At 42.5% G+C, this 24,933-nt stretch overlaps 1 protein-coding gene and 1 non-coding gene across 3 annotated transcripts in view; one reads left to right on the top strand and one right to left on the bottom strand.

Annotated features, from left to right (window-relative positions):
- NR3C1 (nuclear receptor subfamily 3 group C member 1) overlaps positions 1-24,933 on the bottom strand; it is a 132,244-nt gene that overhangs the window by 14,462 nt on the left and 92,849 nt on the right. For both annotated transcript variants that reach the window (XM_038740504.1, XM_038740505.1), the window contains exons 3-6: positions 13,707-13,870; positions 6,921-7,037; positions 4,380-4,658; positions 1,491-1,635 (exon numbers count right to left, since the gene is read on the bottom strand). In XM_038740504.1, coding sequence (XP_038596432.1) covers positions 1,491-1,635; positions 4,380-4,658; positions 6,921-7,037; positions 13,707-13,870 — 705 coding nt within the window. The remainder of the gene's footprint in view (positions 1-1,490; positions 1,636-4,379; positions 4,659-6,920; positions 7,038-13,706; positions 13,871-24,933) is intronic.
- Positions 23,895-24,027, top strand: LOC119919995. The gene has a single exon (XR_005447767.1). It is a non-coding gene; the product is annotated as a small nucleolar RNA SNORA7 (small nucleolar RNA).

Genomic DNA, 24,933 nt, shown 5'->3' with positions numbered 1-24,933 from the left:
CTCAAACACTTTCCCAGCAGAAGGAGCCTCCAGATATGGGGATTCCCCATCTTCCCTGGTTTAGCCATGGAAAAGCAAGAACTTCTTCCCACCACAACTGAATGCCACCTGCTGTCACTTGGGTCCGTTTCCTCTTGTCTGGCAAGAGGGTCTGGAAGGTGGTCACCCTCTTCTTATTGGAACAGTGACCCTTCACATATTTCAAAACCGTTATTAAAGCCCCTTTCTCAACATTCTCTTCCCCACATGACTAATCCTTTACTTTCCCTCATTTACATTTTCCGACTCTTTAAACTGCTTTTTGGTTCTCTCCCTGATCCCGCTCCAGATTCTTTGCATTCCTTTACTGTGGTAGGGTACAGACCCTGGGCAAAGAAAGGGTCTGACGGACTGAACTCTCAGATCCTCCATTCCTCATTCCTACTGAGTCCTTTTAGGATTGCCCGTAGTTTCATAACTCTGATTCAGCTGTCTGCTGTGAACCCTGCATCTTTCCCTCTCACGCTCACAAATAACCAATGACAAGAGGCAAAAATCATTCCTCAGCTGGTATTTTCCCAGTTCGCTTTTCATTCATTCAATCGTATTTATTGAGCACTTACTGTGTGCAGAACACTGTACCAAGCGCTTGATCCCTGCAAACAGAAGTGCTTTTCATCCCTGTAATTTGTTGCTATTGGAGTTATTGTCTCTCATCACATCATCTGAATAAAACCATTCGGAATTTGAATCTTTCCCTGACTGTTACCTACAAACTGAGTGAGCATCTTCCATTTCGTTGATAAAAATGTCAAACCACACTAGCGCAGCCACCTGAGGAAAATAAGGCCACAAAACCACGGGACCAGGAGCAGGGCCATTCCTGGGCCAGATCACCGGACCATCCAGTCCAATATTCTGTATGTACCAGAAGCAACAGGATACGTACAGGCTGCCTTCTCTGCTATCGACTACGATCCATTGAGAAGCTCACGAGTCACATCTTAAAAACTCTGTCAAGCACCTGTACAAAAGCACCTGTACCTGTACCTGCACCTGTACTTGGTCTGACTGACCAAATAATAATAATAATAATAATAATAATGGCATTTATTAAACGCTTACTATGTGCAAAGCACAGTTCTAAGCGATGGGGAGGTTACAAGGTGATCAGGTTGTCCCAAGAGGGGCTCACAGCCTTAATCCCCATTTTACAGATGAGGTAACTGAGGCACAGAGAAGTTAAGTGACTTGCCCAAAGTCAAACAGCTGGCAATTGGCAGAGCCAGGGTTTGAACCCCTGACCTCTGACTCGAAAGCCCGTGCTCTTTCCACTGAGCCACTCTAAACATTCACATCACCTGCCAGAGAAATATAAACTCAGAATTGCTAAATTTTCTGGGCTGCTGGGATTCACTTGCTAGCCCACACAATAGTACTCCAATCAATAAGACGGTACGCACCGAAAAATAGCCTTTGGATACACGGAAAATGACTTACATACTACTTACTCATTAATAATCAGATCTGGAGCAAAACACAGCAGGTTTCCATTTGATTGTTTGTATGATCTCCATCCTAGGGCAAAAGCCATCAGGAACATCCAGGAGTATTGAAGCAGGGTCATTTGGTCATCCAGGTGTAAATTTCTGAAACCTGAAACAAAGTCCCACCAAATGGAAAAAAAAAAATCAGAGTGGGACCATTAGGTGGTGAGAAACTGGGTTCATTTTCAGAGGTGCTGGGCATTTCTCTTAGCAGCCAAAGCCAAGCCATGTATCACCCACAGCAAGCACAAGTGGCTGGGGAATGGTCTTCATTTAACACTTTCAAAATGGTTCACATCTGAGATAATGGTCAGTTGCATTCAAGTCAAAACCAAAATATTTTCATTTTTGAAGACTAAGCCTAGGCTACGCAGGAGACAGCTGAGACAGCATAGGTTCTCAGCTCACAAGTGCATTTCCAGGGTTTTGGTATTCATTTGTGCAGACACCAGCCAACACTTGTAAAACACAAATTGACTCCTTTTTGTCAGTTACGTTGCAAATAAAATGTTTACTGAGTGCTAGGGTACAGGTGGAGTAACCCACCCCAACATCAGCCTGCCTGCCAGGAAAGTGCGTTCAGTCAGCACCCAAGAGCAATGTACAATTTTGATAATGATAATAATAACGGTATTCGTTAAGTGTTTTTTATGTGCCAGTCACTGTACTAAGCGCTGGGGTGGATACCAACAAACTGAACTGGTCACACCCCATCTCATATGGGGCTCACAGTCTTAATCCCCATTTACAGATGAGGCAACTGAGGCACAGGGAAGTGAAGTTACTTGCCCAAGGTCACGAAGCAGACAAGTGGCGGAGCCAGATTTAGAAACCAGGTCCTTCTGACTTTCAGGCCCGTGCTCTATCCACTAGGCCAAGCTGTTTCTCTTGTTCCTTGTTCCATGCCCTTATTCTCTTCCCTAGAACAGATTTTATTCATGGTTGAGTTCCGTTCTCCCTCGCCTGTCGTCCTTACTTTTAAACATGCCTGCCTTCTGAAAAGAAGATTCTCCCCACCCTGTGAAGCTGCAATGTGTGAGTGGGAAAGTCTAAGGGGAATGAGAAGACAAATTGGCTGGAGGAAATACCCACACTGCCTTCCTTTCCCCTTCCCTGATATCGAGGGTATAGGTTAGTGATTCTCCATTTTTCATCCAATCACCACTGCCTCCCAAGTGCCCCTATGGAAAACATGTCCACAGCAGCTCTTAATGCCTAGGCACTCTTTATCATGTTGGCAGGAAGAGCTCCCTCAGAGTTGCACCAACTTTTACCTGGGCCTATTTGGGTTGCTGATTCCTGTGCTAGACACCTACCCCCTGTTCTCTTGGGTCAAACCCCCTACCTTCCTGCCTCTGGGTATTCCCAGGCATCTTTACCACCTTTCTTCAGGGGTTAACCGATTCCCAAGTCTACCTCTCCAGCCCTGAACTTTCTCATTCTCTGATATCTCGCATTTCCTCCTACCTTCAAGACATCTCTACTTGGATGTGTCACCAACACCTCACCCTTAACATGTCCAAACAGAACTCCTCATCTTCCCACCTAAACCCCAGTCTTTCCCATCACTACAGACAACACCATCAACCTCCCTGTCTCACAAACCCACAAACCTGGCATTATCCTCGACTCATCTCTCTCATTCAACCCGTATATTCATTCCGCCACCAAAATCAGTCAGTTCTACCTTCACAACTTCATTGAAATCTACCCTTGACTCTTCAAACTGCTACCATGCTGATCCAAGCATTTATATTATTCCTCCTTGCTGATTTCCCTGCATCTCCCCACTCTAGTCCTTATTTCCCTCTGTTGCCTAGATCATTTTTCTAACAAAACGTTCAGTTCACATTTCCCCATTCCTCAAGAACCTTCAATGAATCCGCCTCCACGTCAGGGACTCCATACCATCAGCTTTAAAGTGCTTGATCAGCTTGTCCCCTTCTACTTTACCTCACTAATTTCCTCCTTAAACCCAGCCTGCACACCACTTCACTCTTTTAACGCCAACCTATGTGCTGTACTTCAACCTCAACTACCATGGCGCTGAACCTTTGCTCATGTCCTCCCTCTAGCCTGGAATTCCCTCCCCTTTCCTATACAACAGACCACCACTTCTCCCACCTTCAGAGCCTTATTAAAATCACATCTCCTTCAGAAGCTTTCCCCAAATAAGCCCTCATTTCCCCTACTCCCTTCTTTCTGCACTGCCTATGCACTTGCATCCTTACCCGTTCAGCCCTTGATATTCACCCTCTTCTCAGCCCCACAGCACTTAAGTACATATCTGTAATTTATTTTAATGTACACTCCTTCTGGGCAGGGAATGCATCTACCAAATCTGCTGCACTGCACTCTCCCAAGTGCTTAGCACGTGTTCTGCACTCAGTAAGTGCTCAAAAAATGCAACTGACTGTTTGATGGATAGTGAAGCCAGCTGCCTAAATTTGCATTTCTGCCATAAACCTTCTGCGAATGAAAGAGGTGAATGAGAACTGATGAGTTAGCTTCCTGTCTTTTCCTTCCTGTCCCAATTAGTCTTACATTTGTTTGGGGGTGATGGGAGTATTATGTGTAAGCTCAAAAACCCCCTTTCAGTTTTGGCTTGTGGAACAAGTGTGTCGTGGAATGGAAAAGACGTGAAGAACTACTCTTGGTGACCAAGGCGAGGATGGGGAGAAATAAATGGATAATGTCTAACATGCTCCTTGAGGAAGGTCAAAAGCCATAGATGGAATCAATGTAAAGAGAGTGAAACTTCCAAAGATGCTGGTTTCCTTTGAAAAAAAGAATTAAAGAAGAAGTACAAGTACTCTTTAGACCTCGATTTTCCACTTACTCCCTTTAGCTTACCTGGTATTGCCTTTGCCCATTTTACGGCGGCAATCACCTGGCGGCCTCCTAGCATGTTGAGCGTTGACATAATCCGCCAAGTCGAATCCGGCAGGGAACTGTCGTAACCTGAATACAACACTTCTGGCTCAATGACCTCCAGCAATGAAACCAGAGTAGGGGTAAGCTGGGGCAATGATGCAGGAACCAAGTTTTTGTTGACAGGACTTTCCAAAGGCTCTCTCCCTGCAGTTGCACTAGCCTGCTGGACTCCTTTGATCTTTTTCTTGGTTTTTCGAGCTACACATGGTAAGGAAAATTCACAATGAATTCATTTTCAACACCATAGATTGGACAGTCCATATTTTGTTTACACACACACACACTGTGCTTATGTTTAGTAAAACTCGGCAATTGTTTGGAAATTCCTAATAACTGAGGATAAAGGCAGGTGATATACTTAACCTGAGTGCTAATCATGTGGAAGAGGAGCAAGACAGATCATCTTTAGGAGATGGTCATGAATACAGTCAGAAACTCTAAAAAATATGCCTGTCATAGAGAGAGGTGTTTTCCAGTCTTTCCACTGCTAGCAATCAATTAAGTGCTCATATAAAAATAATCATTTCTAAATCTGGAAAGACCCTAGAGAAGAGAAGAGCTTCTATAGCCTTCCTTTGGTAACCAGTCCCTGCAAGCAACCACACTAATTTATTATTATTATTATAATTATTACCAATAATAGTGGCATTTGTTAATTTTTTACTATATATCAGGCACTTCACTAAGTGTCGGGGTACAGACAAGATAATTAGGTGGGAAACAGTCCCTGCCTTTGTGGGCTTCTGGTTTGTGTCTTCTAGTCATTGAGCTGACCAATTACAATAGCTCACGGTTATGCCAAGAGTTCTATGCCTGGGTTCTAACACGAGCTAATTTGGGCACACCTGCAGCCCCCTTACCAGGAAACAGGCATGAAAATTTTGGGGTACCATTACTCCAACAATGCCAGAGATAAGGCCAGTGGCATTTCAGGAATAAAAGAAAGGAAAATCTCTCCTACTGCCTGGTTAATATTCTCCTGCTTGTAGGCAGGAGACTGGGCAGATTTCTTTCAAGATTCCATCCACATTTACAGTCAAAAGTGAGATATATGAGTCCGTTCAAAAACAGGCCCTTATACATTTTAAAATTTAATCAAAATAACTTAAAGGAAAACTTAAAATGGCCCCAAAGTAAAGGAAAGCAATAATAATAAAAAGGATACATTTTTGACTATGCTGAGATATTTGTTATACACTGTATTAAGAACTGGGGCAGATACAAGGTAATTAAGTCAGACAGCCCCTGTCCCATATGGAGTTTACACTGCAAGGGGAAGGGAAAACATGGATTGAGTCCCCATGTTACAGATGAAGGAACTGAGGTCCAGAAAAGTTAAGTGGCTGGCCCAAGGTCACACAGCAGGGAAGTGGAAGAGCCAGGATTAGAACCCAGGTCTCCTTAGTCCCAGGCCTGTGCTCTTCCCACTAAATCACTCTGCTTCTGGTATTCATTCATTCATTCATTCAATCATTCAATTGTATTTATTAAGCACATACTGTGTGCACTGCACCATACTATGTGGTTGGGAGACTACAATATAATAAAAAATAGACCCAGTCCATGCCCACAACGGGCTTACAGTCTAAGTGCTATGTACAGCTAGAGTCCTATTAGGAACTTAAATATTTAGGATGGCTATAACATTAAAAGAAATGCTAATGCTGACAGAAGCAACCAGAAAAGAGTTGCCTGTAATTTCCCTTGAGAAATTCCTATGGAAGCTGGGTTTAATTGGTATTTGTAATATCTACAGTATTAGATTACTGCCCTTGGGAGAAACTACAGGAACACCTTTGGGACTGGTTGCCCTTACAAAGCTCAGTTTCGATCCAAAGGAACACCTTACAAAGCTCAGTTTCGATCCAAAGGAACACCCTGGGAAAGCTCCCTCAAGTTCTGTGATAAAATTTAGAGAGCGAGTAAATGAAATTCAATGTTAATGCTACACCAATAAAGCAAAGATGGCCAGAACTGGTGTCATCAGCCATACAGTCAGCTGCTGTCCATGTTGTCTATAGTTGAGGTTGAGACAGAGCATAATCAGTCTTGTCTGTGTGCCTCTGCCCAAGCTAGGAGAAAAAGGAGTCATCTATGGCCAATTTCCCAGGCTTCTGCCTGCCTGTGAGAGAGCAAAAAGACATTTTTGTCTGGGTTTTCTTTTGTAAAATAAATGTACTTATTGATACATGGTCTCTCTCTTACTTGCTTATTTACAGTCCAGTGGGAACCTTCAATATTCTCCATAATTACTTCTTGATCCCCCATGGATCACATGATGTGATTGATGCAGGGAAACAAAAACAATTAAAAATCCTTTTTTTCCAATAAAAATATGGACGTCAGAGTTTAAAAGCACAAATTTTGACTCCGGTAAGCTACTATCCTGCTTAGAACTAAAACAAAGATGAGTTTTTTATGATTCAGAAGAAAACAATCTCTTCATGTATTATCTATTACCTTCTAGATTCATTCCGGCTTGAAGACATTTTCGATACCGGCAAGCAGGACAGTTTTTTCTCCGAATTTTATCTATAATACAATCATTTCTTCCAGCACAAAGGTAATTATGTTGTCCTATAGAAAAAATGAAAGCACAATCAAAACATTGGAATTCTTCCCTGATATTCCAAGATAAACTTTATGGGTATTTCTTTGGGGCAAAGGTAAAATGGGCAGAGAATGCAGAGGTCTGAATACAGCAACGAATACCTTGAAAGCAAGCATTTTTGTAACTTATCCTAACATCACATCCTAACTTATTAGTCATGAGAGGAACAATACTGAAAAGGTTTTAAAATAAAATTCCCTTTCAAATAACCAAAAACCACAAAACATATATTTCAGTTAATACTGAGAAAGGGAAGAACAGAAATAGCAACGGTTTCAAAGTAGTAATGTCAGAGGAGGAAAATCAGAAATTCAAATTCACCATTAAAACACTTGGCAAATGACTCAAACACTTTGATTTTTAAAATAAAGTGACAGAAAGCAATATTTAATCTAGCCCCCCGGGGAGCAACAAAAATTGGCTGCCTGATCGGCAATCAATAGTATTTGTGGAGTGCTCAGTCTGTACAGAGCCCTGTACTGTTTGTGACCAAGATCCCTGCCCACAAGGAGCTCAGTGTTTACAGGAGGTAACAGACATTAGAATGGGTTAGGGATAAGGGTAATAGTAAAGTAGGCTAATATTTACATAAGTATTGCGGGGCTGGGGGGCGTATCAAGGGACTTAAGGGATACACAGGTAAGTGCATAGTTGGCACAGAAGGAAGGAACGATAGGAACAACAACAAAAAATGGTATTTGTAAAGTGCTAAACTAAGTGCCAGACACCATACTAAGCGCTGGGATGGATACAAGCAGATCAGGTTAGACAAAGTCCCTGTCCCAAGTGGGGCTCACAGTCTCAATCCCCATTTTACTGATGAGGCAACTGAAGCCCAGAGAAGTGAAATGACTTGCCCAAGGTCACACAGCAGACAAGTGGCAGAGCCGGGATTAGAACCCATGACTTTCTGACTCCCAGGCACGTGCTCTATCCACTATACCATGTTGCTTCTCTATAAAAGAATTAAAAGACATACTCTGAGAAGGCCTCTTGGAGGAGATGTTATTTTAAGAGGGTTTTTAAGACGGGGGAGAGTTGTGGACTGTTGGATACAAAGGGGAAGGGAGTTCCAGGCCTGAGGGAGAATATAGGCAACAGTTCAGAGGCAGGATAGGCAAGATAGAGGTACAGAGAGAACATAGGAATGAGAAGAGGAGGGTGGGGGTTGGTTTGTAGGAGATCAGCAAGTTTAGGAAGGAAGGAGAGGGCTCATCGAGTGCTTTAAGATGGTGGTGAGGCGTTGACTTAGTACAGTACTCTGCACATAGTAAGTACTCAATCAGTGCCAATGATTGATTAGACACCATTATATCTCTTCGCTATTTATTTATAAATATCTAACAAATGAAGTACACTCTTCAAGAAACGAACCGGATGGCTGATTTTCATGTTGTGGGTAAGATGCTTCAGATGCCCAATCTGGTGAGGACAAAACACGGAAGGAGAAAAGGGAGAGCTGAGCACTTACTGCTTACTCATTTCTCACCTTGTAGTTCTGAGGCTGGTGTACCTCTACCTGACTGATGATTGGGTCTCAGGATGCTTAGAGGAGGCTCATCTATCACCAGAGGAACCCAGGGGACTGAACCAGCCCTAAAGACCCACGAGTTCAGCTGCTAGAGCTGAGAGAGATGGGAGTGGTAATTAATATCTGTAATGTATTTATTTATATTAATACCTGTCTCCCCCCCTTTAGACTGCAAGCTCATTGTGGGCAGGGAATATGTCTGTTTATTGTTGTACTGTTTTCTCCCAAGGGCTTAGTACAGTGCTTTAAACACAGTAAATGCTCAATAAATACAACTGATTGAATGAATGAATGACTGAGTGGTTCAAGGTTAACCTGGCCCCTCCAGGTTTGGCCAGGCCTGGGAGGAATCTGATTAGCCAGGACCTTGCAGAGGTAATGCTGGACTGCCCTGGTCTCAACCCCAAAGCAACAGATTCTGATAAAAAATGGACTGTTCTAAGGGTCCTGGGGAGGAACAGGGGACAGCTTAATGCATCTTATACATGAGAAATGGGTTTATGGAGTTCTTACTCCAATTTCAAAGAATTTAAGAGCTGGAGACCATATTCTTTCAAGTGAATAGATATGATTTCAAATTCAGTCTTGGAAATATTCTACAGGGAATTCAAAGGACATTTTATCTTGGAGCCAAAAGAAAGTTGGGTGCTTTTTACAAACATTTCAGCGAGACACTAGTTTATAAGCTACAAGAAAACACCCTGAAGATCTTCAATTCCAGAAAAGACATAAAAGGACACTGAAACTAGACATAATCAACTCGTGAGAAAAACAGATCTTGGACAGCAATAGGAACAGTCTAGCAGGATATTTTTAAAGAAAAAAAGTCACAACCAAGAAAAAAGACATCTCTCCTCTCCCTTAAGTGCAATTGTTCCTGATTGCTGGGGAAAAACTATTTAATCAATTCATCAATTAATGGCATTCACTGAGCATCTGTGTGCAGAGCACTGTATCAGTACCTGGGAAAATACAAAGGGATTAGGGGACCCAATTCCTGCCTTCAAGCAATTTACAATCTATCTGGGAAACCAGGCACAGATTACAGGTTGGAGGAAGCAATAGTTCATTAATTCACTCATTCAATCGTAGTTTTTTGAGCACTTACTGTGTGCAGACCACTGTACTACGTGCTTGGGAGAGTATGACATAACAATAAACAGACACATATCTCTGCCCACAATGAGCTTACAGTCTAGAGGTGGGGAGAGAGACATTAATATAAATTACATAAATTACAGGTATGTACATAAGTGCTGTGGGGCTGTGAAGGAGGAAGAACAAAGGGAGCAAGTCAGGGCAACACAGAAGTGAGGGTGGGGGGGCTTAATCAGGGAAGACCTCCTGGAGGAGACGTGCCTTCAATAAGACTTTGAAGGGAGATTCAGGCCCAAGTGCATAGGCAATATGGGGGGGGGGGGGGGGAAGAGTAGACAGAAATTAGCCAGGCAAGGCCACTTGAAGGATGTATGATTTTAATAAGGCTTTGAAGATGGGGAAAGTAAGGGTCTGTTGAAAATGAAAGGGGAGGGAGTCCATGGCTGGAGGGAGGACATGAGCAAGGGGTTGAAGGCAAGAAAGAAGAGACTGAGGCTGAGACTGAGAAGAGACTAAGTAGGTTGGTGTTAGACGAGCAAAGTGTGTAGGCTGGGTTGTAGTGGGAGAAGAACAAAATAGGTATGAAGGAGTAAAAGCTGTAAGTACCTTACAGCTGATGGTGAGGAGTTTCCATTTCAATTAATCATAGTTACTGAGCACTTACCGTGTGCAGAGTACTGTACTAAGTGCTTGAGAAACTACAACAAAACAAAGTCAATAGGTGTATTCCCTGCCCAAAACAGGTTTACAGTCTAGAGCTTACTGTGGCTTATTTACAGCCTACAGTCTGTTTGATGTGGAAATGGATGAGCAATCACTGGAGGTTTCTGAGGAGTATGAGACATGGCAGAATGACTTTTGAGAAAAATGATCTGGGTAATACAGTAAAATATGGATGACAGCAGGGGAGAGGCTGGAAGTGAGGAGATCAGAAGGAGGCTTACGCAGTAATGGACAATTGCTTGGACCAGAGTAGTACCGGTTTGGATGCAGAGAAAGGGGAAGATTATAGAGATGATGTGAAGGCTGAACTGACAGGATTTGGTGACAGACTGAAAATGCAGACTGAATGAAAGGGATGAATGCCAAGATGAAGAGTTCTGTTTTGGATATGTTAAGCTTGAAGTGTCAGCAGGACATTGAAGTAGAGTTGTTCTGAAGACAGGAAGAAATGCAAGACTGGCCAGAAGGAGGGTGGTCAGGGCTGGAAAGGTAGATTTAGGAGGCATCCCTGTAGATGGGGTCAAAGCCAATGAAGTGAATGAGGTTTCCAAGTTGTTGGCTAAAAGGGAGATGACTGCTCTCGTAAAAGGGGAGGAGGTCTGATTTTATAGCTAATAATAATGATAATAATTGTGATACTTGTTGAGTGCCAAGCACTATACTTAACGCTACGGTAGATACAACATAATCAGGTCCCACATGGGGTTCACAGTCTAAGAAGAAGAGAGAACAGATATTGAATCTCCATTTTGCATATGAGGGAACTGAGGTCCAGAGAAGTTAAGCGACTTGCCCAAGATCACACAGCGTAAGTGGAGGAGCTGAGTCCTCTGACTTCCAGGCCCTTGTGCTTCTCTTCTTCATTAACTGAATCGTCTCACAGAGGTAAGTTGTTAATTTTTTTTACAAAGCAGACTATATCACCCAGAAATTTTTAAAGACAAAAGTCTCTCTTTCTGCAAGACCTTCTTGCTGTTTCGCTTTATGGGTATTCCTGGGCTTGGTTATGCAAGTGTGCATGGCTAAAACCAGGGCTGGTTAGAGCCATGGGAGAGCAGAAGAATCCCCAGGAGCCAGGGCTTACAGAGGCCACATCAGGCTCCATGTGGCTTCTGGAATTCCCCTGTCTTCCGTCCTTTGCTTGAGCCAGTGCCAGCTGAAGTTGGAGAAATTTGCCTCCTCCAACTTCTCCCCTTACCAAGCCACCCCTGCAGCATTCATCTTCGAACATCCTGGTGAGAATTTTGGGGTCAGGCTGGCCTGGCTTCAAATCCTTGAGTTAGAGACAATTTTCAGGGTAGCTTCAAGCATCCAACATTGTAAACTTTAAAAATGCCACCTTCTTCGCTGGAACAGTTGGCCTCCTAAAATGGTGAATGTTTTGATATGGTTGGAAAAATATAACCAGCTATACTGAACTGAGGTAAAATCAGCTTATGAGGCAAAATGAAGCTTTTAAAAATAACTGCTTCACCAGTAACCTGGAAAATTTTTATCTCAAATTCAGGGTTTCGACTTCTGGAATTTAATATTTAATTTTTAAATTGATCTTGCCCGAAAATTACGCATGAAATATTTGATTAAAGTAATGTTAAGATCTGTCCACCAGTCAAAAGGCGCCACTGCCAACACCTTCCCCTCCACCTTCAATGTAGATGAAAAAGCTGCATGTTTTATTCTCTTCTAGATACTTTTACTGGAAAATCCTGGGCCCATTTCTCCCTCCTCCACGGATGTGATATTGGGGGAATACCTCCCTCTTCCTCCCTTCTGTCAGATGGGGACAGAGTCTTGTAAATTCAGTGTCATCCTGGGTGTAGCAGGCTTGAGTGGGGCATTTCTGGTGCTCCAGATGGGAGTATAGCAAGCTGGGACTCCGCCGATCCCATAAAGCCAACCTCTCGTTGGCTCTCGCTGAAAGCAGCTGGGTCATCTAGCTGCAGACCCTCCTGTCGCTCCCATAATGATTCTCTGTCAGGAAGGGGTGGGGAGGGGCTGGCAAGCTGGTGAGGAGATCGGTAGGTTCCTTTGGGCTGAAGAATCAGCAAATGCAAAGTTTCTCCTGGAACGGCTTCTCTCTGAGCATTAACTCAACCAAATCAGATCCTATTGTTTCCAAATAGCAATATGTCAGAAACACTTCCTGAAAATCTTACCAAGGCACTGACATGATGCTTATTATACCCTTGAAAGGCTAAAGTGTTTCGCAAAGATGTGGATGGAAGGGAAGTCAGGAAACAAAAAGGAGAAGTTCTTAAGGAAGATAAGTAGCTAAGTAGCCTCGATTTCTTCCCAATGCATCTGCAGTGGGAGGGTTGATGGCTGAGAAGCACAAATTCTCCTTAGAAGGCTCACCCTCCTTCACTTCTGCAATTAGGCTGGAGGGCTGCTAACAATAATAAAACTGATATTTGTCAAGTGCTTACTATGTGCTAGGCACTGTACTAAGCACCAGGGTAGATACAAGATAATCAGGTTGGATAGAGTCCCTGTCCCACATAGGGCTCACAATCTTAATCCCTATTTTACAGATGAGGAAACTGAGGCACAGAGAAGCTAAGTGATTTGCCCATGGTCACACAGCAGACAAGTGGTGGATCAGGGATTAGAACCCAAGTCCTCTGACTCCCAGTCTCTGCTAGTGGATTAGTCTATAGTCCACTTAGTAAATTGCACAATCATGCCAACTAAGTGTTGCTAAATGTTGATTCAACCTTAGCATCTGGAACCTGAACATTACCTTGAGAGTTTCCTATTTATACTTTAAATACATAAAAAATGAATCCAAGGAAAAGGAGATAAGGAACACAAAATGATGCAAGATACTCAAGCAGACCTTTAGTCGAAACAATAATCCTTTTCAGAGTGTTTATCTGGAATACAACTGCTTTAAGAAATCTATACCCACTGTGCCACTTGCAAGCTCTTTGCCATAATTATAAAATATAAAATGACCTGGTATTGAAAACACTCTTATCAGCGCTGTTAGAAATTTTAAAACTCTCATCTATTGAACAACTGATTCTCTCACTTCCTGCCCCTTACATTTGTATACCTAATTTCCCTTCTCTCCTCCATGTTTCATTTCTCTTCCTGGTAGGCCACGTCTAGATGATGACCCTGCAGTCCTTTCTAATTCCTCCCACCTTATCTTCCCATCCTTGGTCACTTTTGCTCTTTTAGGTCTGTGCACTCCTACATCAATTGTAAATCACCCAAGACCTTCCTAGTGCCCCAGGTGGATTGTCAAAAACATAATGAAACTCTTCAAAACACATACTACCTTCCACGGCTCTTTTGAAGAACACTTTGCAACTCCCGCAAGTCAGGACTCCGTAATGACACCCGGAGGCCTCGTCAGAGCAAACCAGGCAGAGTTTGGGAGGTGGTCCCGTCGAGGCTGAGGAACTGGATGGTGGAGAGCTTACATCTGGTCTCATTCCCGGGCTAAAAAGCAAATTGAAAAGGGGGAGATAGCACTGTTAATTATGTCAGAAATACAATACAAAATAAACCAGTTTGGGGATTCTTTTGGCTTTGTTATATGTCAAATTTGTGCTGAAATATTATCACCTGATACAGTATTGCTTTGCAAATCCCTAGAGAGATATGATGGATAAGGGTTTATTATGGACATTTTAAATACTAAGGTGTTCATACATTCATTTATTCAACCTAAAAGTATAGAAAACTAGAACTCTAGCATTCTCTTCTCAACTGCTAAATTAAATAGAGAATTCCAAGCCAGAAGTTTATCTCAAGTTAAAAGTGGGGACAGGCATAATGACACTTAGGTAAATCAGACTTCCATTAAGTGTGAATGACTGAGTCTGAAAGGGACAAGTAAATCAATAAGTCAACTGACCCATAGCATTTACTGAACTCATACCTTGTGCGAACATTGAACTAAGTATTTGGGAGACCACAGAATTAGAAGACAAGATCCCCATGTACAGAAAGCTAACAGTCTAGCAGGGAAGATAGAGAAAAAATAATTTATAGATGGAAGAGGAGAGGAAAATGGACAATGTAGAGGAATACATACTTATATAGGTGATACAAATTGAGTGGTTTTTGTTAAAAAAAATCCCTCAAATAAAACTAGCTAATTTTGACCCATATCTGAAGAAACAAAAATATTCTTGTGCTATATTATTCTGAGACCTCCTCGCCAAGCAGATAAACCACCATGACAGCTCAGCCTGCCCCAGGAATTCAAGAAAGAATTGTGCCAGGAAGGTAAGCGTGCTGACATTTCAGTCTTTTTCACTGAGCTCCTCACTGTCCTCTTTCCCTACTGCTACCACAATTAAAGACTTAAAATATCTATGGCAATACTGTATCCTCTTCAAGGTCCTCCAGTGATTCCTCATTTGTCCCTGGATCACAAATTCCTCCTCTTCCATATTTTCTACACTCCTGCCAATCAAAATCCATCTCCCCTTTAAATGTCCCCTGATTAAAGCCCAACCACCTCTTGTAATCACGTTACCTCTAGTAATCTTTTACACATATTTATATACAGTTTAGAATTATATCTTCCCCAGTGTACCTGGTATAATTCAGTGTAGGAGGTAGGTGTTCAATAAATACTGGTTTGTGATGACGATAGGAACCAGAAAGTACATCTAACAAAGTGGGTAACCAAGAAAGTTCTTTACAAGCCATCTATGTCTAATGTGGTGATCATTTTGTCAGGGATCATTAGAGGAGAGCTCCCTATTTTCCTTTAATCCTCTGCCCTCAATAGAAGGAGTTGGTGATGCTCCTGGATATTATGGGGAACCTTTGGGGGAAGTATCGCTCTGATTAGAGCCAGAGAAGCTGTATGTCCTAGTGGAAATAGCACAAAATTGAGAGTCAGGGGACCTGGATTCCAGCTTCGCTACTTGCCTGATGTGTTACCTTGGGCAAGGCACTTAACTGCTTTTTGCCGCTGTTTCCTCATCTGTCAAATCGGGATTAAACAACTGTTTTTCTTCCCCCTTAGACTGGGAGCCCCATGTGGGATAGGCATCAGGTCTGAGCTGATTATTCTAATTACCCCAGTGTTTAATACAGTGGTCGGCACACAAACAGCACTTGCATACCACAATTCTTACAATTAGATCTAACCAAAAAGAAACAGTATCTGGGGGTATACCTGGAAAGCGAGCAAAGACTACAGAATGAGGCAAACAACAGATGATCAGTGATAGAATCATGAGGGAGTCACTCCAGAGAAAAATAAACAGGAATTTCAGATTTCAAAAGAGAGGGAATGGGGGCAGTAGCCCCTTAAAGAATGCTTATCCATTTTAAAATGTCACTGCATTCAACTACTTTAAGTTTTATGGTTTCTCTTTCATTATGAACTTCCCCCAGATTTAAATTTCACTGAGCCCATACACAAATGAAATAAATAAACTGGCTGGGCGAGTGGGCAGGAGAGTCATGGAACCAAATAAGAAAATGACTAATTAGATGAAATTATAACCAGAACAGTACCTGACACAGGTCCTCCTAAGGGACAGGAAGACCTGACTTCCACAGTTTCTTACTTACTGATTTTATTTATCCCATTCTAAACCAGGAAATAAGCAGAATTGATGAGGACCTCATTTCAGGGGACAGGAACTCTAGTGAACCCTGGCAACTGCATTTATCATGAGAAGCGGCATGGCTCAGTGGAAAGAGCACGGGCTTTGGAGCCAGAGGTCATGGGTTCAAATCTTGGCTCCACCAATTGTCAACTGTGTGACTTTGGGCAAGTCACTTAACTTCTCTGGGCCTCAGTTACCTCATCTGTAAAATGGGGATTAAGACTATGAGCCCCCCATGGGACAACTTGATCACCTTGTAACCTCCCCAGCACTTAGAACAGTGCTTTGCATATAGTAAGTGCTTAATAAATGCTATTATTATTATTATTATTGTCATCATGGATACGGCTTCATGCTATTTTGCAGCATCCCTGCCTACTGGAGACAATGCACCCAGTGCTTCCCAAGCCCTAACACCTACAAAATGAAGGAAGGATTAAGAGCTGCAAGAGGGTCCACAGCTGGGGTGGCCAGCACAATCAAAGTATGCATTTTATACCTCCTTGGGTGGTTTCCTGGTGAAAGGGAAAGCTAATCTGCTCCCTGCATGTTGCACTCTGCTGGATAGGACTTGCACCTGCAGCATGAGAAGCTGCATGGCCTCGTGGCAAGAGCGCTGCCTTGGGAGTCAGAGGATGTGGGTTCTAAATCTCACTCTGCCACTTTGCTGTGTGACCTTGGACAAGTCACTTAACTTCTCTGTGCCTCAGTTATCTCATTTGTAAAATGGGGATTAAGACTGTGAGCCCCATGTGGGACAACCTGATTACCTCATATCTACCCCTGAACTTAGGACAGTGCTTGGTATATAGTATGTGCTTAACAAACACCATAATTATTATTATTACTATTTATTTCCTAACTCAAAACGGGCCTAGCACAGTATGGGGCAAGTTTCATACAGCCCTCTGATCCACCAGCCCAAAGCTGCCTGTTGACTATATTTTTTTCAAGTCTTTAGTGATGAAAAGCCATTTGAAGATGAAGCCATGAATCTTGATCCTTTTCTATTAAGAACTCTACAAACACCAAAAGCACTTCAAAAAATGTGGCTGGTGCTATGCTGCTAATTTTAAGTTTTCACTCTAAAATACACACACTTTTGGTGAACAATTTACAAAGAAAGGATAAAGTAGATTCAAATACCAAACATTCCTCTTGGTAAAATTTTCTTTTCCTCTACCCCTCTTCTCAAAAACATTCCCTTCACCCGCAAAGAAGTTTTCTGATTTCTGGGCAAATTGATTTTGGGATGTGTGTCATTGTTACTGGCAAGCATACATTTCCAGCATTTTCAACAGGAATTTAAAAATAACTATTATGGTGATCTATTTGCAAAATGAGCCGACTAACTTAGGCAATGGTCACTGCTTTGGTTTATTTGGCAGAAATAAAAATTTCTTTACTGGGACTGAACTACCAAGATGAAATGTTAGAGAGCCCAATTTTCTTCCCAGAGATATAGCTGAGTGGTCCAAAAGGGATGAAAGAAGGGCAGCTCTGCCATGCTCCTTCCCCAACTCAGAATCCAAGGGAGTCAGTCAATCATATTTATTGAGTGCTTACTATGTGCACAGCACTGTACTAAGCTCTTAGGAAAGTCCAACAAAATAACAGACACATTCCCTGCAAAGCCTTCCTTCATCACTCAATCACTGTGGTGTGCTTTAAATGGGTGGCGTAGTCCTAAGATGGTGAGGTAGGGCCCCTATAGAGTGCAGTGCCCTTAAGGAGTTGGAGGCTCTGTGTCCCAATTTTAGGGGCAGCCTTGGGGTTCTTCCTGTGGCCTGAGGGGAATCTGACCTGGGTACCAGCTGTTCCCATTTTAGGAAGCCTGTAGGAAGCAGGGATAATCCTGGAATCACCCCAGACTAAATGATTGGAATGAAAAGGATGCTCAAACCACTGCAGACTCCTGGGAACAAGGGCCCAGTCTGGATCTCCCCTGGACCACCTGCTTCTGAAGGCACCCTTTCTCAGGCACAAATTCAAGCTTTCAAATTAATGACACTATACTGCTTTCTCATATTCAGTTTGTGGGTCTCTATGATCTCATTTCATCTTCTGCTGCACTTAGGCCTAGCCAGTCTTGCCTCATCTTACATGTCTTAACTTTTTTTTATGGTATTTATTAAGCACTTACTATATGCAAAGCACTGTTCTAAGCACTGGGGAGGTTACAAGGTGATCAGGTTGTCCCACGGGGGGCTCACAGTCTTAATCCCCATTTTACACTGAGGTAACTGAGGTCCAGAGAAGTGACTTGCCTAAAGTCACACAGCTGACAATTGGCAGAGCTGGGATTTGAACTCATGACCTCTGACTCCAAAGCCCATGCTCTTTCCGCTGAGCCACGCTGCTTCTCTGTTCTTAACTTCTAGTCTCTAAGTGTACACCTTTGCACTTGTCCCCGCTGAGTTTCATTCTGCTGTCACAGGGTCATTTTTCTAATATACCTAAGTCATTTCAAAAGTGTTAGGGTGTCTAACCAATTTAGTATCACCTGAGCTAGTCTCTCAATTATTTTGTCTAGGTGGGGCAAAATTGGTTATTTACAGACACCTGAGCTCTCCAATGAGTTTGCCTTCACCAGATGGCCATTGTAGTAGTTGTTCCTAAGATCAATCAATCAATGGCACTGGGCTTACTCTGTGCAGAGTGCTGTGCTAAGCACTTGGGAGAGTACAACAGAGTTGGCAGATATGTTCTCTGCCCACAACATGCTTACAATCTAGAGGGGGAGACAGAAGTGAATACCAATATGCCTAGAGTTCTGAGGAAATCTGGAGTTCTACTAGAAAGTGTGTTTACACTTAACTGGTTGGAGCAGAACTCGAAAGAATTAGAGAACGCTTTCCTGACTAGATACGTCTGCCTGGATAGGATGCCGAAAGAAATGGTTGTGTTCATGGGTGAGGCATCGGTCAAGACCCAAGTACTGCAGTGCCGTTTTCCTAAATATGGGGTTGTTCTTCAGGAGTGCACAGGAAAAATAACTCTAACATGATCACTACCTATTACACCTAGTCTGACTTTGGAGGAACATAGTGTGTGTAGAAATCAGCACCAAACCAGTCCCAGGGAAACATCTTCAGATCTGTTCCTACACACCTCACACCTCGACATAGGTTCGTCTCCCTCCAAGCTTGCCGAAGGCCACTTGGGAGTTCCAGCTTTGAGTTGTAGCTACTCTTCCTTCCCCCTTCCCCTGGCACCTTCCAATGACTTTCAGCTGCTTATCTGTAGCCTGCGTCCTATACTTAAGTCCTCAAGGAGTTTGGGAAAACTTATTTGCAAAGGTAGGATATGAAAAAAAACAATAACAATTACTGCGGTATTTGTTAAGCGCTCACTATGAGCCAGGCACTGAACTGAGTGCTGGGGTGAATATAAGCAAATTGGGTTGGACACTCCCTGTTCCGCATGGGGCTCACAGTCTAAATGCCCATTTTACAGATGAGGTAACTGAGGCCCAGAGAAGTCTGCCACACAGCAGACAAGTGGCGGAGCTGAGATTAGAACCCATGACCTTCCGACTATCAGGGCCATGCTCTCTCCACTATGCCATGCTACTTCTCCTAAAGTGAGAGAGCCCTGCTACAAGTGGAAGCAGTAAACTGATCATTTCATTTCTTTTACTTGTGCTTTATTCCAAACCTTCCCTTTTCCCCTAGACCCTTTTCTTCAGCAGAAGTTATTTTCATCACCCTCGCTGAACTCACTGTGAAATTCTATATATGGTCTCCTGAAGACAGTCAGAAATGAACTGAGCCTCCTTGCATGGATCCACAGGAATAATAAAATTGCAAATTCCAACACCAGGGTCACAAATTAACCTTCAACCTTGGCTGGAGCAATCTATGACCAAGATGTGTATGATGGTGGGACCTTAAGAGTGGACTACAATTCCTAATGTCCTTTTTTGGGTGTGCTGGCAAAAAGAGGGGCCACTGTTTAAATGTCACGGTAAAAAAAAAAAATTCAAACCAAGATGTTTGGATTCTTTTTTCAGGAGCAGTAATTTCACTCCTTTAACCAAAGACAAAATGATGTCCATTTATGATTCCCTATTGGGGAAAAAAAATCTTGTTGAGAAAACAGAAATTAAATTTAAGGTGACATTAAAAAAATTCCAAAATTATGAAGTGAATGGTTATGTGTAGGAAATGAACAGTACAAAAAAAGGGATGGTACTGAGGCTAAAAATAAATGATCAAATGGATAGTTAAAACAGTAGCCAAGGGTCTGGAAGCTAACCTAGACTTCTGGCATCCCTTCAGGCAATCATTCTAAGCTATATCAGATAAGGACACTATTTACTGACTTCATGGAAAACTGCCAGATGAAACTACAGACACTGGAAAAAACTGTATTTTGTCATCCATATATGGAGAATATAATGGCCTATGAGAAACTGTGAAAGAAATGGAAAGATGCGAAATTGCGTCTTTAAACTAGAAATGATTGCAAATGGGTGAATTGATGAGTTGGTGATATTAAAGTGCCTAAGAGGAAATGATATAGGTTTAGTAGAGAGAAAGACACACTAAGGGGAAATGTTAGTGGTTTAGAGGGAGGAGCATGGCACTGGGAGTAAGAGGATGCAGGTTCTAGTCCCAGCTCAGCAACTTACTTGTGTGAACCTTGGACAAATCACTTAACCTCTCTGAGCCTCAGTTCCCTCACCTGCAAAATGGGGATAAAGATACCTGCTCTGTACATATCTTAGAGTGAAGACCCCATTTGGGATTGGGACTATGTCCAATCTGGTTATTTTGTATCTACTTCTGTCCTTAGCACCAAAGCACAGTGCTTTAACACATACAGAGAACTTAATAAATACCATAATTAGTTAAGCAATCCAAATTAACTGATCTGGGAAAAAAAAAATAAAAAAATCCTCATTCAACACCAAACTGATTCTATCCAAGCACAGGAATCCCCATTTCTATTTATTGATTGTTCTAAGTGTGTTACGGTCTGGGTAAAATAGGCAGAAGTTCCTACCCCTAACTCATCAAGCTTAAATTCTCAGCTGAGCAAGAAGGATTCTAGGTAAAGCAGTTAAGGATCCAAATAGCATATGCCAAATAGATATTTTAAAGAGAATTTCTCAGCTATAATTCTGGGGGCAAACACATGGGCTCTGAGAGCCACTTAGCAATGTCACAGTCACTTTTCTGTTTATTTGACTACTACTGAAAAATAAGCCCTTTGTCATGAGGAAGTAGCAAGAATTGTGCTTTCCTAACCTTAAATGCATGCGGCTGAAACTTGAGAATGTAGAGCTAAGGATTTAATCCATAGTACTGGATTTAATCCAGTGGCCTGGCATCCCTGCAGGAGAGCAAGGAACTCTCCCCAAATTCTGAGCCTCACCACGGCCCTTTTGCCAATGGAAAGTTTCTGCAGAATTACTGCAGACTGGTTCTGGCCACTACATAGCTCCCCACCAAATCCAGGAGACCTACCTTTTGATCAGGAATTGCCAAGGAGTGGGCATGTGTTTGGATTTGGGAGCCAGGTAAAAGTCTATCAGTGAAATTAATGATAGTACTGGTTAAGTGCTTACTATGTGACAAAAAAAACTGTTCTCAGCAATACAAGCTAATTGGGTTGGACACAGTCCCTGTACCACGTGGGGCTCACAACCTTAGTCCCCATTTTAAAGATGAGTTAACTGAGGTGCAGAGAAGTGAAGTGACTTGCCCAAGGTCACAAGGCGGACAAGTGGCAGAGCCAGGATTAGAATCCAGGTCCTTCTGACTCCCAGGCCCAAGCTCTATCCAGTATGCCACTCTGCATCTCATGTCCTAAAGACGGTCCATCATCAGGCTGGGAAATTGATCTACGCTACTGAGTTCTATTCCAATGATCTAAGACTAGGTCTTCAGAAACACTATGACATTTTACCTGAAACTCCACAATGGAGAAAACATACAGAGAAAAAAACACCACCACAAAAACCACTACCATATATCGAGGAAAAGAAGATATATTCTAGTGACCAAAATATAAGCATTTTAAAACTTTAGCAAATATTTCAATTTAAAGCCCCACCATTCCAAGACTCATGAATGTCCTTTTCTGTCCTACTGGTATGCCATTCTTCCATAATGCATGGTTGCACTCTATGTTTTCGACAGAGAGATATTCTGGAGTTGGGGAACATTCCTCTGACAACAGACTTCTTTCAGGACAGAATGTAATGAGAGGTTAAAAGGAACAGTTATATGCACATATGTGGTGTTGGTCAAAGTGCATGTTTGTCAATGGTATTTCATCAAGAGCCTAATACCTCCTCATTATAGGAGTAGTTGTACTCTCCCAAGAGCTTAGTATAGTGCTCTGCACAGAGTAAGTGCTCAATAAATGCAATCAACTGACCAGAAGCAATAACAGTAGTCATTAGTAGCAATAATATTTATTAGGCATTGTGTGTACAGAGCACTGTGCTAAATGTTGGGAAAGAGTACACAGGGCCTGACCCTCCAGGTGCTTTCAATCGATGAAACTGCATAAAGGGGTTCTTTTATGAATTTTGAGGAAGTTAGTATTTCCAGGTGTTGGAAGGTCCTTCCCTATTTAAGGCAGACCATGTGGATAATCTGAAGGCTTGATTCCCTCCCCACCTCACCTTCCACTGTGGAGAGAAACACAACAGCTCCGAGGCTCAGCTGTGAACCCACCTCTCACCCCCCATTTTCTGAGCATGTGCTGTGCCCACGCACACATTCTCTGCTGGGAAACAGGAGGGGATAGTAATAAAATGATAATAATTGTGGCACTTGTTGAGTGTTAACTACTGCCAAGCATTGATCTAAGCTCTGGGAGAGATACAGGGAAATCAGGTAATCAGACAGTCCCTGTCCCACATGGAGTTTACAGTGCAAAGCTCCACAAATCAGTGTGCCTTAGTGGAAAGAGCATGGGCTAGATAGTCAGAGGTCATGGGTTCTAATCCCAGATCTGCCACTTGTCTGCTGTGTGACCTTGGGCAAGCCACTTAACTTCTCCAGGCCTCAGTTTCATCATCTATAAAATGGGGATTAAGATTGTGAGCCCCATGTGGGACAACCTGCTTACCTGTATCTACCCCAACACTTAGAACAGTGCTTGGCACATGGTAAGTGTTTAACAAATACCATAATTATTATTGCAAATTGGAGTGAGAACAGGCATTTAACCTCCATTTTACAGATGAGGAAACTGAATAATAATGAAATTAAGGAGGTCACATAACCAGCAGGAGGCAGAGCCAGGCTTAGGACCCAGAACACTGACTCCCAAGCCTGCTCATGATACTTTAATGAGGTATACAATCACTCACACTCAGGGTGTTGCTTTTTGGGTTTTTTTCCTCTCTCTCACGCTCTCTCCCTATATATATGCAGCCCCAAAGGAATATAGAAGAAAATTGAGGAGAGATGGGGAAAATGGAAAAGAAAAGAAGCAGAACATCTGTCTTGGGGGAAAAACAGAATTAGGTGAAGAGTTGTAAATGCAGTGACCTGAGTGTTCAAAACTGTTTTAAGCGAGGCATGATTCCTTACCACCAAACTCTGATACAATGCAGCATTCTTCCAGGCTTACAAGAATATTCATAATTAGGCTTCCCCAGGATTCCCAGAATCTGAGTGGGAGGGAGGGTGGGCTATTTTTAGCCTAGCTCCTACTCAGAGTCTGAAACTTCAAGGGAGGTCACGAGGGAACACTTGGGTTACATTTCTGGCACTATGGTAACATCCAGGGTGACGTGATTTTTGGGGGGTGGGAGAAATGGTATAACCGGAAACTGCTAAATTTGTACAAAAGGCATTATGGCCAAAATCCTGTTTTTCTAACACAACTGTGTCCAACCTGATTAGATTTTATCTACCCCAGCGCTTCCCCTCTCAGAATCGTACCTGGAGAGTTTCCAATACGCTACCAATCTCGGCTACAGGAGGGAGAATCAAGCAGAGGCATTTCCATTCCTAGCTTGGGCAGTGGCTAGTGAGTGGAAGGCAATCTGCTACAAGTCCAAACTCACCTGTGCTGGGCAGCAGTGATATGGGAGAGAGTAAAGAGTGGAAACTCCATTTTACTGAGTGGAAGAAGGCATGGTAAACCACTTCCATATTTTTACGAGAAAAATTCTATGGATACACTACCAGAACGACTGCAAACGGAGAGTGGGGCATTCTGGGAGAGATGCATCCATGGAGTCACTATGGGTCAGAGACACCTCTACAGCATAAGACAAGGCAAGACCCTAGGATTTAGGACAGTGCTTGACACACAATAAGCACTTAACAAATAATATCATCTTTACAAGTACTCTGAATTCAATTTAAGCAGGGATACTAGCCTTCCAGGATTCTAATTTCACCTTTAATTAGCCTCGCCAAGACCCCAATTTCTCATGGTCATCTGCAGTGTAGTAATAGTAGAAACAGTACTAGTAGTGTTCATAGAGCATCTCCTTGGTTCAGTGTACCATACTTGGCACTAGGGAGTACACAATTAAAAAGTGCTGTGCTCCTGGCCCACATGCAGCTTATAGTTTAACCAGGGAGACAAACAGAAAAATATCTTCAAGAGTGGTCAAAATAAAATACTTGAATAAATGTATACATAAGTACTACGGAGGGGTTCAAAAACGCTAGTAGATCGGCAGTTTCCCAATAAAATCAGCAAAAGTAGATATAAAGTTTAAGAACCCTATACTGTAAAGTCCCAAAACTCCCCAATGATTTTTACCCCTAGAGATTTACAGCTTTCCCGCTTTGGAAGTACATGAAACGAAAAGAAGATTTTCTTACAAACTGGAAGCGGCAGAGCCTTTACACCTCAAGGAACTCACAACAGCTCTAGTTAGTTCAGTTGTTCAATTTAATACTCTGTTAATTTGATGAAGGAAGTTACAGTCCCCCCTCTTCCCTCTCC

Source organism: Tachyglossus aculeatus, chromosome X1 (assembly GCF_015852505.1).
Source record: "Tachyglossus aculeatus isolate mTacAcu1 chromosome X1, mTacAcu1.pri, whole genome shotgun sequence".
Taxonomy (NCBI): Eukaryota; Metazoa; Chordata; class Mammalia; order Monotremata; family Tachyglossidae; genus Tachyglossus; species Tachyglossus aculeatus.
The sequence above is the reverse complement of the archived record's forward strand: the minus strand, read 5'-3'. Positions and strand labels throughout refer to the sequence as shown.